Below are 11,558 nucleotides of genomic sequence, written 5' to 3'. Positions count from 1 at the left end.
GCTGCTCTCGTCTTACATGATTCAGTCTAGTTGGACCCTTCTCGCCCTATATTCCGCTTGGTGGTCATCCCTTGGCTCTCTGGTGTCAGGACAAACTCTGTTCAACCAACCGACTGAGTACTTTTCTAATAGCACGGATCCTGTTTCCACGCAGTTTTATCTCGATTGGGTCGATACCACGTTGGAACGCTACGATGCATCCTTATTCTTGTCGGCTGCCAACAACGCTAGTAACGGCGTGGCGGTGCACTGGAGTGTACGCGCAGATACACCGGACACTATCACCGATAATGCTACTAGTACCACCCTCCGATTGGCTGTGGCCGCGCCCGCCTCTGGTTGGGTGGCCTTTGGCCTCAGTGAAAACGGAGGCATGTCGGGATCGGATGTCGTGGTTTTTGAAGCAGCCCAACCGGATCGTTTGCGAGATATGCATATACTCGATACCCGTGCGGTAATGGATGATGTCTGCAACGACTGGACGTTAATTGAAGCCCATCTTGCCGAAAATTTTGTTATTTTTGAGGCTACACGGGTCCTGGATACGGGTGATCCCCAGGATCGTATAATCTTTCCGGATGCAGATACGTTGATTGCGTCTCATCGGATTATTGCGGCGTGGGGAAACGACGAAAGTGTCTCGTATCATAAAGAAAACAAAGCTCGAGGAGCAATTCGATGGTTCGGCGAAGGTGCCGTCGAAGCGCTTACTTTTGAACAAACCATGCGTGCGGTCTCGATCGGATCCTTTGAAGTACGTGCCGTAGATCATCCCGTCAAAACCATTGATACAGAGTACGCGGAATTTTGTTTGGGCCGTGGTCAGATTTTGGCACAAACTGGCTTGGACGGGAGTCCGGATAGCTTGACCATTGTTGGAATGGAACCTATTATTGATCCGTCCACTTCGCAATTTGTTCACCATTTCACCGTGTATACGTCTCCCAATGCCAACGAGGATGGTGTGGTCCCTTGCGATGACAGGGAATACTTTGAGCTTATTTACGTGTGGGCTCCAGGTGAATATGGCTTCGCTCTACCTCTCAATGTCGGGGCGACCTACGGTCCCAACGTCGCCCAGAGTTTTCGTCTTCAAATCCACTATGACAATCCTAGCTTGATTGCGGACGCTGTTGACAATAGCGGTGTACGTTTTTACTTCAGCAAACAGCCACGCAAGCATGCCATGGGTGTGTTGCAGCTCGGGGATCCGTTCGTCGGATTGGAGGGACAAACAGTTGGAGCAGGTTGGAACAAGCATGATTTTACCTGCTCCGGCTCATGTGCAACAATGGCGCTGGGAGAAGAGCCCGTGACAGTCATTAGGGAATTCCTGCATATGCATCAAGCCGGCGTTAGAGCCTCAAACAAGCAAATCCGCGACGGACGGATTGTCCGATCCTCCGCCATCGACTACTTTTCGTTCGCTCAACAAGGAAATCAAGCAGTTCTGCAAGATCCGTTCCAGATTTTTCCTGGAGATGAATTCAAAACATCTTGTTTTTATAAAGGTAATACAGATACTGTATTCGGAATCTCGTCCCAGGAAGAAATGTGTATTGCGTTTTTGTTTTACTTCCCCCGCAAACGCATTTCTGGTCTTCTTCCTTGGCTTTGTGCTGTTGGATATGATCATTTTGTTCCCGCGTGCGAATCACAATGGAGTTCTTTAGTGTTGTCGACAACTATTGAACTCGAACGTATCTTTGGAACGGTCCCGGAGGAAAGTCAGTGCCTTCTTAAAACAACCCCAGTTGAAATTCCGACCAAAGCACCGGTTGCAGTTTCCAATTCCAATAGCATTCCTAACAACAAACCAGCAAATTCCAGCGAAAGCACTCTAGACCCAACCAGTGGAGCGGTTGAAAGAGAGAGTTCTGGCTTAATCCTTGATTTCGATGCCATTTGCAGGCTTCTGCTGCCCATGACATTGCTAACACTCTTGATTTTTTAAAGAGGAGAAACAGAAAAAGGCCTTCTCTCCCATCGCCGGCCAATGATTGTCTTCTAGCAAATTTTGGGTCTTCAGCGCGGGATTGATAAATGAATCCTGTATACCTATGGACAAAGTTTGGATTGATTGGCTTCAACTAGCATGCCAAAATATTTTCATGCGTTTCGTTGCTCCAACGGCAGAGTATCAACCACTGATGCCTATGTAAAAACGGTAGGAGGATGTGCAGGGCCAACAAATATAGCCAAAGGGAACGAATACTGCTTCACACTCTAGAACAAGTGAGCAGAAATGGAAATGGCGTATCTATAGCGAGATATTATTCAAAGAACAGAGACGTAGAACTTCAAAATGAAATAGTAAAGGTAAGGTCAAATCGAATGTCGAACAGTTATAACCATGTACTCTAGATTGTGGAGATGTGAATCGAAATACACTGGTTGGAGTGAACGCGAGTCACAACTTGCAATAGAAATAATAGGCAGTCGGACATGCCATCGTTGGAGTAAAAGATATGATCATCATACTAACAGTAACATTGAGCATACAAGCTCCGTTACCTGCGTGACCTTGCTAGTTATTGGTTATTGTTAACGTGAACTGAGAGAATACTATCACGATCTCCCAAACATCATTCTTATGAGACCAATTATATAAATATTGATTTTTCAAAAACATTTGTTAAATACATATCCTACGACAGGCGAAAAATTCTCAGACTCTTGTACATTTTTTACGTTCGTTTACTGTTACTAGCTAGTAGAGTAGTATTCGGTACATCACGAGTACGTACCGATTAGAAACACCTTGAAAAGCACGATAAACAAGCGGCAAGAACAATAATGGCAGCACCATGACTGCTACTACTACCGCCATCGAAGCGTCTAGGCACACAAGTGACTTGAAAGGAGATGAGAGGCTTACAAATGTTGCCGTAAACTTGAGGATTCGCGTCATATTTGTGGACAGCGACATTGTTGTTGTGGACAAGCCACCCGGATTGCGTTCCGTTCCAGGCAACGCCTCCAGAGTATCTGAATCGGGGCAGAAACGGCAGCGGGAGGGCAGGGATCACAAACAGTCGGCGCACGAGGCATGGCTACAAGCAATCCGAGTTTTGGCATTTACAAATTGCAACGACGACGAGGAGGATGAAACGCTGGATCTTGTTCGCAAGCTCTCGCCATCCGAGAGTTACTTGGCTTCGATCCCTCGGAAATACAAGGTTTTCCAAAAATATGTGGAGCGCAACAAACGACGGATCTTCGATAGAGAACCGGAAGAATTAGAAAACGCAACTCGGCGAATTTACTTAAAAATTCAAGCTCTACAAGAAACTTTGATGGGTGCGCCACTAACCACGTCACATACAGAATCTGCATTCGGACAAATCGTTTTGTTGGGTCTAGCCGAAGCGTCGAGAACATCTCAGTCGCTATTTATTGTTCACCGTTTGGACTGTGAAACGTCTGGAGTTTTGCTATTTGCTCGAACAAGCGAGGCCGCTTCAAGGCTCTCGCGAGCATGGAGGGAACGTGAACACGTTCAAAAAACGTATGTTGCCAAGGTATACTCGTGGAGACTACCCGAAACGTCGGGGCGAATTGACCTCGCTCTAGCCCCGCATCCAACGGAGCGGATCAAATGGATCGCGTCGAAGGAGGGAAAACCTAGCACGACGCTTTGGACAGTAATGCCGGACGAAAGGAAAGCAACTTGTCAGAATCCAGACAGCGATGGATGCGCACGTCCGGTCAAGCTCAGGCTAATTCCCGTCACGGGGCGCACTCATCAACTACGAATTCATTGTTGCGCTCACGGAGACGGAATTCTTGGAGACACACTCTACGGGAAATTTGCCACACAATCTCTACCGGGCAAGAGATCTCGGCTTTTCTTGCATTCCCAAGCACTTTCAGTTCCGCACCCCACAACTGGCAAAATGGTCACCTTTATATCTACACCCGCATGGTAGAGGTAAATAAAATCTTGAGGACAATCACTTCTCCCGCCTCGATGAGGCCGCAAAATCAATAATCCGGCCAAAATCAAGATTTACTAACTTAAATGATGGGGCACCGGTAGTTTTTTAAGTGGTGAGAAAAACATTCCGCGCCATAGATTAGATTGTAAATAATTCATGGATGTAAAGGTCGCATTCGCTATTTATCCTAGAGATCATATCGAGCTTCATTTTGCTGGATTGGACACATGCACGGATTGTTATGAAAGGAGCTTTTACCAGTTCGGCAATTACAATATTATGAAGTGTTTTATTCGTGTGATAAAACTGTTCAAAGAATATTGGATCTGGCTTGGAATGTCTGGCACACTAGTATAGTTTCTGTAGTGTTGGTACTGTTCGGAAGACCACCAAAACACCCCGATGCCAGTGAAGGAGTCTTTAGAGACTATTGAATCTAACGTAGAACGCCTGGCACACTAGCATAGTGCTGTGTCTGTACGGCTAAGAGACCACGACCCACCGATGCCTCCATTTTGTCTTGGTGGGGTCACAAATTTGCGACGAGTGTACTCGAAAATTCGACTCATTCGACAACGCCGGAATATTGAATATCCCCGACTACTAGTAGTGTAAAATCTATTTCTATTTTACAGTAAATTATTTTTATTTTGCTCTACAGAGGAGTCTCGAGCACTCTCAGTCATGTAAAACTGAATTCCTATATGTATGTGTACATCACACTCATTGCTTCTAAATTCTAGCTTTCCGGAATCCTCTGACTTTGACTGATTTCGGTCTCACAATGCTCCAGAGTCTTGCTCACTTTTGAAGGCTCAATTTGGTCTTCGGGCCCGAAGTTAGAAAGAATAATCGGAAGTAGAATAAGTCCATGACCACATCCCAGTGTGACGAGGCCAATAAACGCGACAAACACGGTGTAAAAGATAGTGCTCGAACTAAATGCCAAGGGAAGCGTCCCGAGAAATGTCGAGATACCACCGACCAAGACTGACGCACCCATGGTTTCCAGAGTGTGTAAAGTTTTTTCCTTGCGGTTGCCCGGAGACTCATAGTAGCGCAAAAGCACATGGAGGAGGAAATCTACCATCAAACCGATCGACATCACAAGATTGATGTAACTGACGGCGTTAATGTGAACTCCTGCCCATTGCATTGCACCCAAGAGATCAACATAGAGAATGCAGATCAAGGGGAGCACAAAGAAAGCGGCAGACCAGTGTGGAACAAAGATCAATGTAATCCCTGTAACAGATGCCACCCCGAGGACAGTAGTAAAGATGACTTCATTGACCGATGCGGCATAAAACTCCCAAATGTTGTAGATACCGTCATACGTAAAAAAAGCCCATTCGCCTCGTCCTTGATTAATATTTTGCCCACCAGATACACTGCTTTGATCTTCAAGGGCATCAACCTGCTCATTCACGTTTTCAACATCGACATTATCCATGAGCAACCGAACTCGCGATGTAACAATCGTACCAGCATCGTCCCGCACGACGTGGTCATTGTATAGATCGCCATAAACCGGGTTGGACAAAAATGCCGCAATCTGGCTGTTGAACTCTAAATTTTGGGATCCGCTAACGTTCACAAATTCTTTAAAGTCCCGCAGCCAAAAGAACTCGGGGTCCTCTTCGATCGCTTCTATGGTAACAAGTTCGTCGACGTAGGCTTCCATCTGCCTCTGAATGTCTCCATCACTTTGATCAACGAACCGAAAGTACGCATAAGGCGCAACAGCCGAGCGCACAGTATTTTCATCGAATGCTGTTTGAAAGTCTGCAACGTAGGAACCGTCTGGAAGAACATCTGTAAATTTGAATTCCTGCGTCAACAGAGTAGCGCTATAAGCGCATACACCAAGCAAAGCACAAAAGCAAATCACGACCGGAATCTGAACCACAGGGCGAAGAATTTGTTTCGCGTACAGGCCCATGTAATAATCAATGACAGAAGGGGTAGGTCCGCGACCATTAGACAGAGCTTGTGGTTCGCTCTCATCGCTAGCGTCCACCACCAAGCAGACACAGCAATCCCGGCGGTTGTCCTGAACACGCTTCTCATCGAGAACAATACAAGCTACGAAAAATGTTATCTGGTAAAGGAACACCAGAATGATGGTGGGAAAGGCGTAGTAACAGAGCCAGAAGACGGCAGGGACATCGGACGTGGCGCCCAACCCGAACGCCAAAGTTGAAGAGACTGTTGTCAGAGTAATGCTAGCGCCGACGTCTTCAACAGTGTCATGGATGCGCTCCACGGCGCTTTTGGCAGGATCGGTACGCTCGTAGGATCCTGAGATGATGAAGGCATCATCCAAACCAATTCCAAATATAATGAAAGGGAGAATTTGGGTCATGCTAGTGAAAGGAACTCCGGAGACGAACATGAGACCGTAGCCACTCATGATGCTGAGCAAAACAGAAATAACTGCGCTGAACCCCAACAGACTTCGGGATCGGACCTTGTCTCGCTTGAAAAATACGGCACAGGTAAAGATTGACATAATCACGAAGACAATTGGAACCAAGGGAATGTCCGCAACGATCGCACGGGTAAACCTGTCGTTTACGAAATGAAAGGGCATTGTTTAGAAGAATCCGTTCGCTAAAATAAACGAATAAGAAAGGAGCACGTACTCGTCTGAAAATGAGCGAACTGCCTGAACTTCCAAACGAAAGTTAGTATCCGACTGCGCCTCCCATTGCTCTTGCAAGGCCAAGACAGCATCTAAGGCGGGTTCTTCAAAATCTTCGGCTTCATCTATGTCCGGAAAATCAATCAGAACGGTATAGGCTTGCGCCTTAGTAAGCAAGCCCGTGTTCGCATCCCGATTGCGTTTGCCAAAAATATCGTCCGCGGAGACGGGCGTTCCATCTGGGTAAACAGTAGCCGACAGCTGCTCGATGACATCGGCATCGCTGGATACTTGTGATTCAAAAATAGAAGCTGTGTCGTTCCAAAAGGCGGTAATACCGGAAATCGGGCAAGTCACTTCACCTATTTCGTTAAGCTGCGAAGTACTGCTACTTTTCGCACAGATGCTGTCGTATTCGGGTAGAGTCCGGACCGCATCCAAGGCCTGGAAGACGCGCGAGACTTGAGCTTGTCCCAAAACGTCCGCCGTATCGGCGTGAAAGAACATGATGAAGGTACGGGGCGTTGTAGGAAAGCCGGAGCGGTCGTCAATCCAATCCGAGTGTTGCACTGGACGTGCTCCTTTGGGAGTCCACAAGACATCTTCGTCGACATCCACAGAGAAATTTGTGAATATACCAATCACAATGAGGGCAACCGACACGAAAGTCACGAGAGACACCGTCCGACGCGGGTTGGTTGCCGACTTGTTGCTCGTCCACAATAAGGCGCGAATGACAGGGATATGAATTGTGTTAATGGTACGTGTCCATTTGGCAGAAAACCCCGTGGCTTCTTCGATCGGGTTGCTCGCGGTGGGCCTTGGCTTGGTAGAGTAGGAGGTAGGCTCGGCTTCATTAAATTCTAGAGAAAACAAGGCAAACGGAGGAATTAACGAAATCGTTGAAAGGAACGCTAGCAATCTTCATGCTTCCACATCTTCTCTTACCTCCGACGTTTTCTTCCAAGTTCCCGTCATCATGTAGACCAGGGTCGCTGCGCTCGTCCAATGCCATGACGTATTTGTGCAATGGAATGTCGGTTGCGCTTGTAGTTGTAAGAAGCGCGAAGATTGAAATTGTGAGACAACCATGATACCATCATCATTCTCGTAGGATGAGCAAGTACTGCCGTCTCTTTCGGCTGGAACAATTTATTATTCTAGAACAATTTGAGATTCTAGAACAATTTTGTGTTCCTGTATCCAGCGCCACGATGGCCAAGGGCCCATAAGAGAATCGTTTTGTTCGTTTGGAACAGCAGCCCCAGTCAGGAAGAAAAAAACACGAGTTAAAAGTATGTTGATTCGAAGACTCACCCACCTATACTTATTGCAGCAAGACTTGTTGCCACGTAGAAAACTGGAACGGTTCGTAGCTGTTCGTCGTCTGTATGTCGTCGCGATCGACAAAGTGTGATATGAACAGAAAAACTTTGGACGTCACACCAGTCACTGTCAAAAATAGGCGCACACGTGCCCTTGCGGATCCACCTGGTAGTCTGTAGGGTACTCACATCGACTCGATATGCCATCCTGAGATAAAACCATTTTGAGAATGGGCTGACACTGTATAAAAGAGCCTCCGTGGATGTAAGCAACGTTCTCCAGCTTTCATCGCACAATCATAGAAACGGTACAGCAAACCGTTGGGGCCATTGAGATCGAGAAGAAGGAAGTAGAAATATTGCTATGGAAAGCGGAACGCCCAGTGCGGGAAATCCCAGCGAGTCGTCTCACATTCGGCCCAGAATACGATCGACGAGGAGCAATTACTCGCATGCCACATCGATAAAAGCTACAGATAAAGCAATTTCGTCCCAGATTAATGTGGCATTGCAGAGACACGTACCAGAATCCAAAACCGCTACAAATTTGAACTCGGATAAGTATTCCACAGCAACTAGTCAAGCCAGTATACCCAAGAGTATTTTGAAAGCGCCTAAGTTTTCGGGGAAACAAGCTTTCGTTGGGGTTACACACTATGAGGAGAGTCCACAATCGTGCAGAATACCAATACCTGGGCCCCCCATTGTGCAAGAAGTCGTGGTCGAAAGACCCCGACACAAGTCCAGCCTCGTGGAATCATCGTCGGTCACCGGTACGAACGCGACGAAGAACTTCGTCGCCAGAACAACGCCTGTGACAGCCGTGGAACAAATCCACCCATTTTCCAAATTTCCGACTGCAGTTGAAGGTTTCGTACCGCGATCCGAGACTCTCCCTTCTGATGTTGAACAGCAACTACGAAGGAAGTTGTCGGAAACCCACATCGGGCAAGTGGATGATAAGGCTGAGCGCCTATGTCTCGGTGGTGAAGTGACGGGCACCAAGAATGTAACTTTAGAACAGCATACCGAGGAGGAGGGTTACGGGGAGCCACTTGTCTTCAGCAGTCTGGCCGATTTGATGGAAGCCGCTGGTACTTTGCCGGATCCCCACGATCAATCCCCGCCTTCAGTCATTGAAGCCGACCTCTCTTTCGCGTGCATGGATCCCGAAACTTATCAGGAGGAGAAGCAACAAGAATTACAGCAGCACTATGAAATATTTCTGGGATACGGTCCCATTGAAGATCTCAATTTACAGTCAGACCAAGACAAAGAGAATTCCGAAGACGATGAAGCATCTGATGGCGGATTATGGGATATTCTGGGAGATAATGAAGAAGGCATGGACGAGACCACATCAATACCTGCCGTTGAGCCTCGAATCTTTCTAGACTTCTGGAACATGCTTTCGCAATGGATAACACCCCAAGCTGTCGAGTATGTTCGCTTTCTGCAGCAGCAATCTCGTTTGGGTGAAACGTTCAGAGCGCATGCTGATCCTCGGGACGATGTAAGTGCCTCCCGTTGCGCTGGTCTTATGGCAGTTTTGCAAATGCATGTGCCACGAATGCTACAGGAACTTGGGCAATCTCCGGCATTGCTCAGATTAATGCACCAGCGCTTGGCGGATTTACTGCGAACCTGGGACTTTTGCCGGCCATCACCTAAGCTCGATACTGCTAAATCTCGTGCCCTGACGTGCATTTTATTGGAAACGGTTCTTGTTCGAGACGATCTAACCCAAGTGCCGGACAGCTGTGAAGCTATTGGTCTTTCTCTGGCCGAATACAAGTATTTGTCGAAATCAGCCATAGTGAATTTCGGGACGCCAGATGCTCCCTGACCAAAAAGTCGGCTTTGCCCTTGGCAGTGATCAGCAAGATAGAAGTATTGCAATATTCTGTCAATCACTTATTCACTCTCAAATGGGTGGAGATCAACAAATGTAAATAGTAACATTAATATGATAACTTTTGCAAGTGTTTTGAGCCCATACATCTATAATGGCTTCCTATCTGTGCTGTGGGAACGCACTCCTGATTAGTTTGGGGCGCGACGCTGGTACGAATAACAGAGTTCTTCCGGTCGCTCTATGGTGTATTATGGTGTGATAGTTCTAAAAGAAGATCTTTTGCGCTTGCGAGAAGGCGTAGCTGACATCTCCGTGGGAATGGACGTGGCCGGAACGTGATTCGTCTCTGATTTGGCCTTCCCCTCCAATGTTGCTGCGCTGTCTGGTGCCGACGGAGTATCAGCGGCCCTCCACATATAATACGTCAATAGTGATTGGTACGGTGCGTATGCTTCCAATCGGCGGCGAATCTGGGGCGCGTCCTGCTTTGGACACAGTTGTGCCTGTTTTCCTTTTTTTACAGATCCCCGCATGGCGAAATGAATCGCAATGCCTTTGCGTACGCCTAGATCTCCCAAGGGCAGTACATTCGGCTGCTCGAGATAAAACAAGAGAAACATGTCGACGCTCCAGGGACCAATACCTTGTACCTTTAGGAGTGCTTTTTGAATACTGGTGATAGTGCTGTCGGTGTCCCCGGATGGAGAGGTCGATGAAGTCAGAAAACCCTCCGACAAACGGCCGTCCTCGAAATGCCGAGCCAAATCAACAATAGACTTGGCTTTGTTCTTCGTCAGTCCTACCGGTTTCTGTAGCCCAAATTCAATGTCTTCCCCTTGCGGTTGACTGACCAATTGCAAAATGCGAGTTGGCGTCAAATCGTGTCGCGCGTGCTCGAGAAGGCGTTTCCATACCGCCTGCGCCGACTTGCCGGAAACAAACTGCCCAGCGATAATCCGGCAAAGAGATTCGAAGCAAGTCGATGGATCCTTTATGTCTTGGGTGGCATCGTGTCGGCAGGCTCCGTTCGTCGCCTCGGTCACGCAACTGTAAAAGGCGGGCAATCCGTGGAGGGCTACTAGAGGAGCCGCGTATCCTTCGTCGACCGTACAAATGTGCAGCAAACCCTGTCGTAAGCACCATCCAGCTTTGGTGCTAGTCGCACTATTGTGTTGGAGAACGTTACCGGTGCTACCAGGAGAGGCAGTAAAGTTTACCATTTTGGACTCGGTCAATAAATCGTCTAGGAAGGCCAATTTGTTCACTGCGTTTGACGCTGAGGATGCCGCCATTCTGGGGCTTATGGAACGGCGTTTCATACTCATGAGTGCTAGTCTATCACTTTTTAGAAAAAATCGGGCGCTCTTCGAGGAAACAGATGACGAACACAGAACGGTGGTAGTGGCAATCCAAGGGTGCACCCAAATGGCCATTTTCGTCAACGTGAAAAAAAGTGGTTCACTACAAATACATTTCTGGCGTCTGGAGGGAAGGTCAGATTGTCGAACCAATGTGACATGACGAATGTGACGGTACAGAGGGCGGTATTCACCTCAGATATTATTCGGATAGTACGATAATGGCAGCTTTCACCGTAAGTTGAAATTCTCCATAAGTAGCTGTCTGCGCTTTGATCATTGAACTCTTTTGATTGGTGAAACACGTCTCTAAAAACACGAATGGAAATCCAGCTGCCTTTGGGGTTCGAGTATCAACCATGGTAGGTCTATACTGGACTAGTAGAGAGCGTGTATGGAACTGATTTCCCCTAACCCAGACGATCCGTTTTCTGTTTT

General features: G+C 47.4%; 5 protein-coding genes across 5 annotated transcripts; 3 read left to right on the top strand and 2 right to left on the bottom strand.

Annotated features, from left to right (window-relative positions):
* Positions 1-16: 16 nt before the first annotated feature.
* On the top strand, positions 17-1,954 carry PHATR_36922 (predicted protein; the record flags this gene model as incomplete). The annotated part of the gene is made up of 1 exon (XM_002185892.1): positions 17-1,954. The coding sequence occupies one exon, from the start codon at positions 17-19 to the stop codon at positions 1,952-1,954; it is 1,938 nt and encodes a 645-aa protein (XP_002185928.1).
* Positions 1,955-3,347: 1,393 nt separating this feature from the next.
* PHATR_13294 (predicted protein) lies at positions 3,348-3,929 on the top strand (the record flags this gene model as incomplete). The annotated part of the gene is made up of 1 exon (XM_002185891.1): positions 3,348-3,929. A coding segment is annotated over one exon (582 nt), but the record flags the coding sequence as incomplete, so codon positions are not given.
* Positions 3,930-4,562: 633 nt separating this feature from the next.
* PHATR_46867 (predicted protein) lies at positions 4,563-7,841 on the bottom strand. Its single transcript, XM_002185724.1, has 3 exons — positions 7,531-7,841; positions 6,584-7,445; positions 4,563-6,505 (listed from the first exon to the last, which is right to left on the bottom strand). Exons 1-3 carry the CDS (start codon positions 7,595-7,597, stop codon positions 4,678-4,680), a joined length of 2,757 nt encoding a protein of 918 aa, XP_002185760.1. The 5' UTR covers positions 7,598-7,841; the 3' UTR covers positions 4,563-4,677.
* Positions 7,842-8,140: 299 nt separating this feature from the next.
* Positions 8,141-9,902, top strand: PHATR_46866 (predicted protein). Its single transcript, XM_002185890.1, has one exon. The coding sequence runs from the start codon at positions 8,272-8,274 to the stop codon at positions 9,751-9,753; it is 1,482 nt and encodes a 493-aa protein (XP_002185926.1). The 5' UTR covers positions 8,141-8,271; the 3' UTR covers positions 9,754-9,902.
* Positions 9,903-9,983: 81 nt separating this feature from the next.
* Positions 9,984-11,261, bottom strand: PHATR_46865 (predicted protein). Its single transcript, XM_002185723.1, has one exon. The coding sequence runs from the start codon at positions 11,193-11,195 to the stop codon at positions 10,011-10,013; it is 1,185 nt and encodes a 394-aa protein (XP_002185759.1). The 5' UTR covers positions 11,196-11,261; the 3' UTR covers positions 9,984-10,010.
* Between the last annotated feature and the right edge of the window lie 297 nt (positions 11,262-11,558).

The sequence above is a fragment of the Phaeodactylum tricornutum genome, chromosome 11, assembly GCF_000150955.2.
Source record: "Phaeodactylum tricornutum CCAP 1055/1 chromosome 11, complete sequence".
Classification (NCBI taxonomy): Eukaryota; Bacillariophyta; class Bacillariophyceae; order Surirellales; family Neidiaceae; genus Phaeodactylum; species Phaeodactylum tricornutum.
The sequence above is the reverse complement of the archived record's forward strand: the minus strand, read 5'-3'. Positions and strand labels throughout refer to the sequence as shown.

Coding starts and splice junctions, on each gene's coding strand:
- PHATR_46865 (XM_002185723.1), bottom strand. CDS start 11,195: ATGGCCATTTGGGTGCACCCTTGGATTGCCACTACCACCGTTCTGTGT.
- PHATR_46866 (XM_002185890.1), top strand. CDS start 8,272: ATGGAAAGCGGAACGCCCAGTGCGGGAAATCCCAGCGAGTCGTCTCAC.
- PHATR_46867 (XM_002185724.1), bottom strand. CDS start 7,597: ATGGCATTGGACGAGCGCAGCGACCCTGGTCTACATGATGACGGGAAC. Junction 7,446..7,530: donor CTTGGAAGAAAACGTCGGAG/GTAAGAGAAGAT, acceptor TGTTTTCTCTAG/AATTTAATGAAGCCGAGCCT. Junction 6,506..6,583: donor GTTCGCTCATTTTCAGACGA/GTACGTGCTCCT, acceptor CGTAAACGACAG/GTTTACCCGTGCGATCGTTG.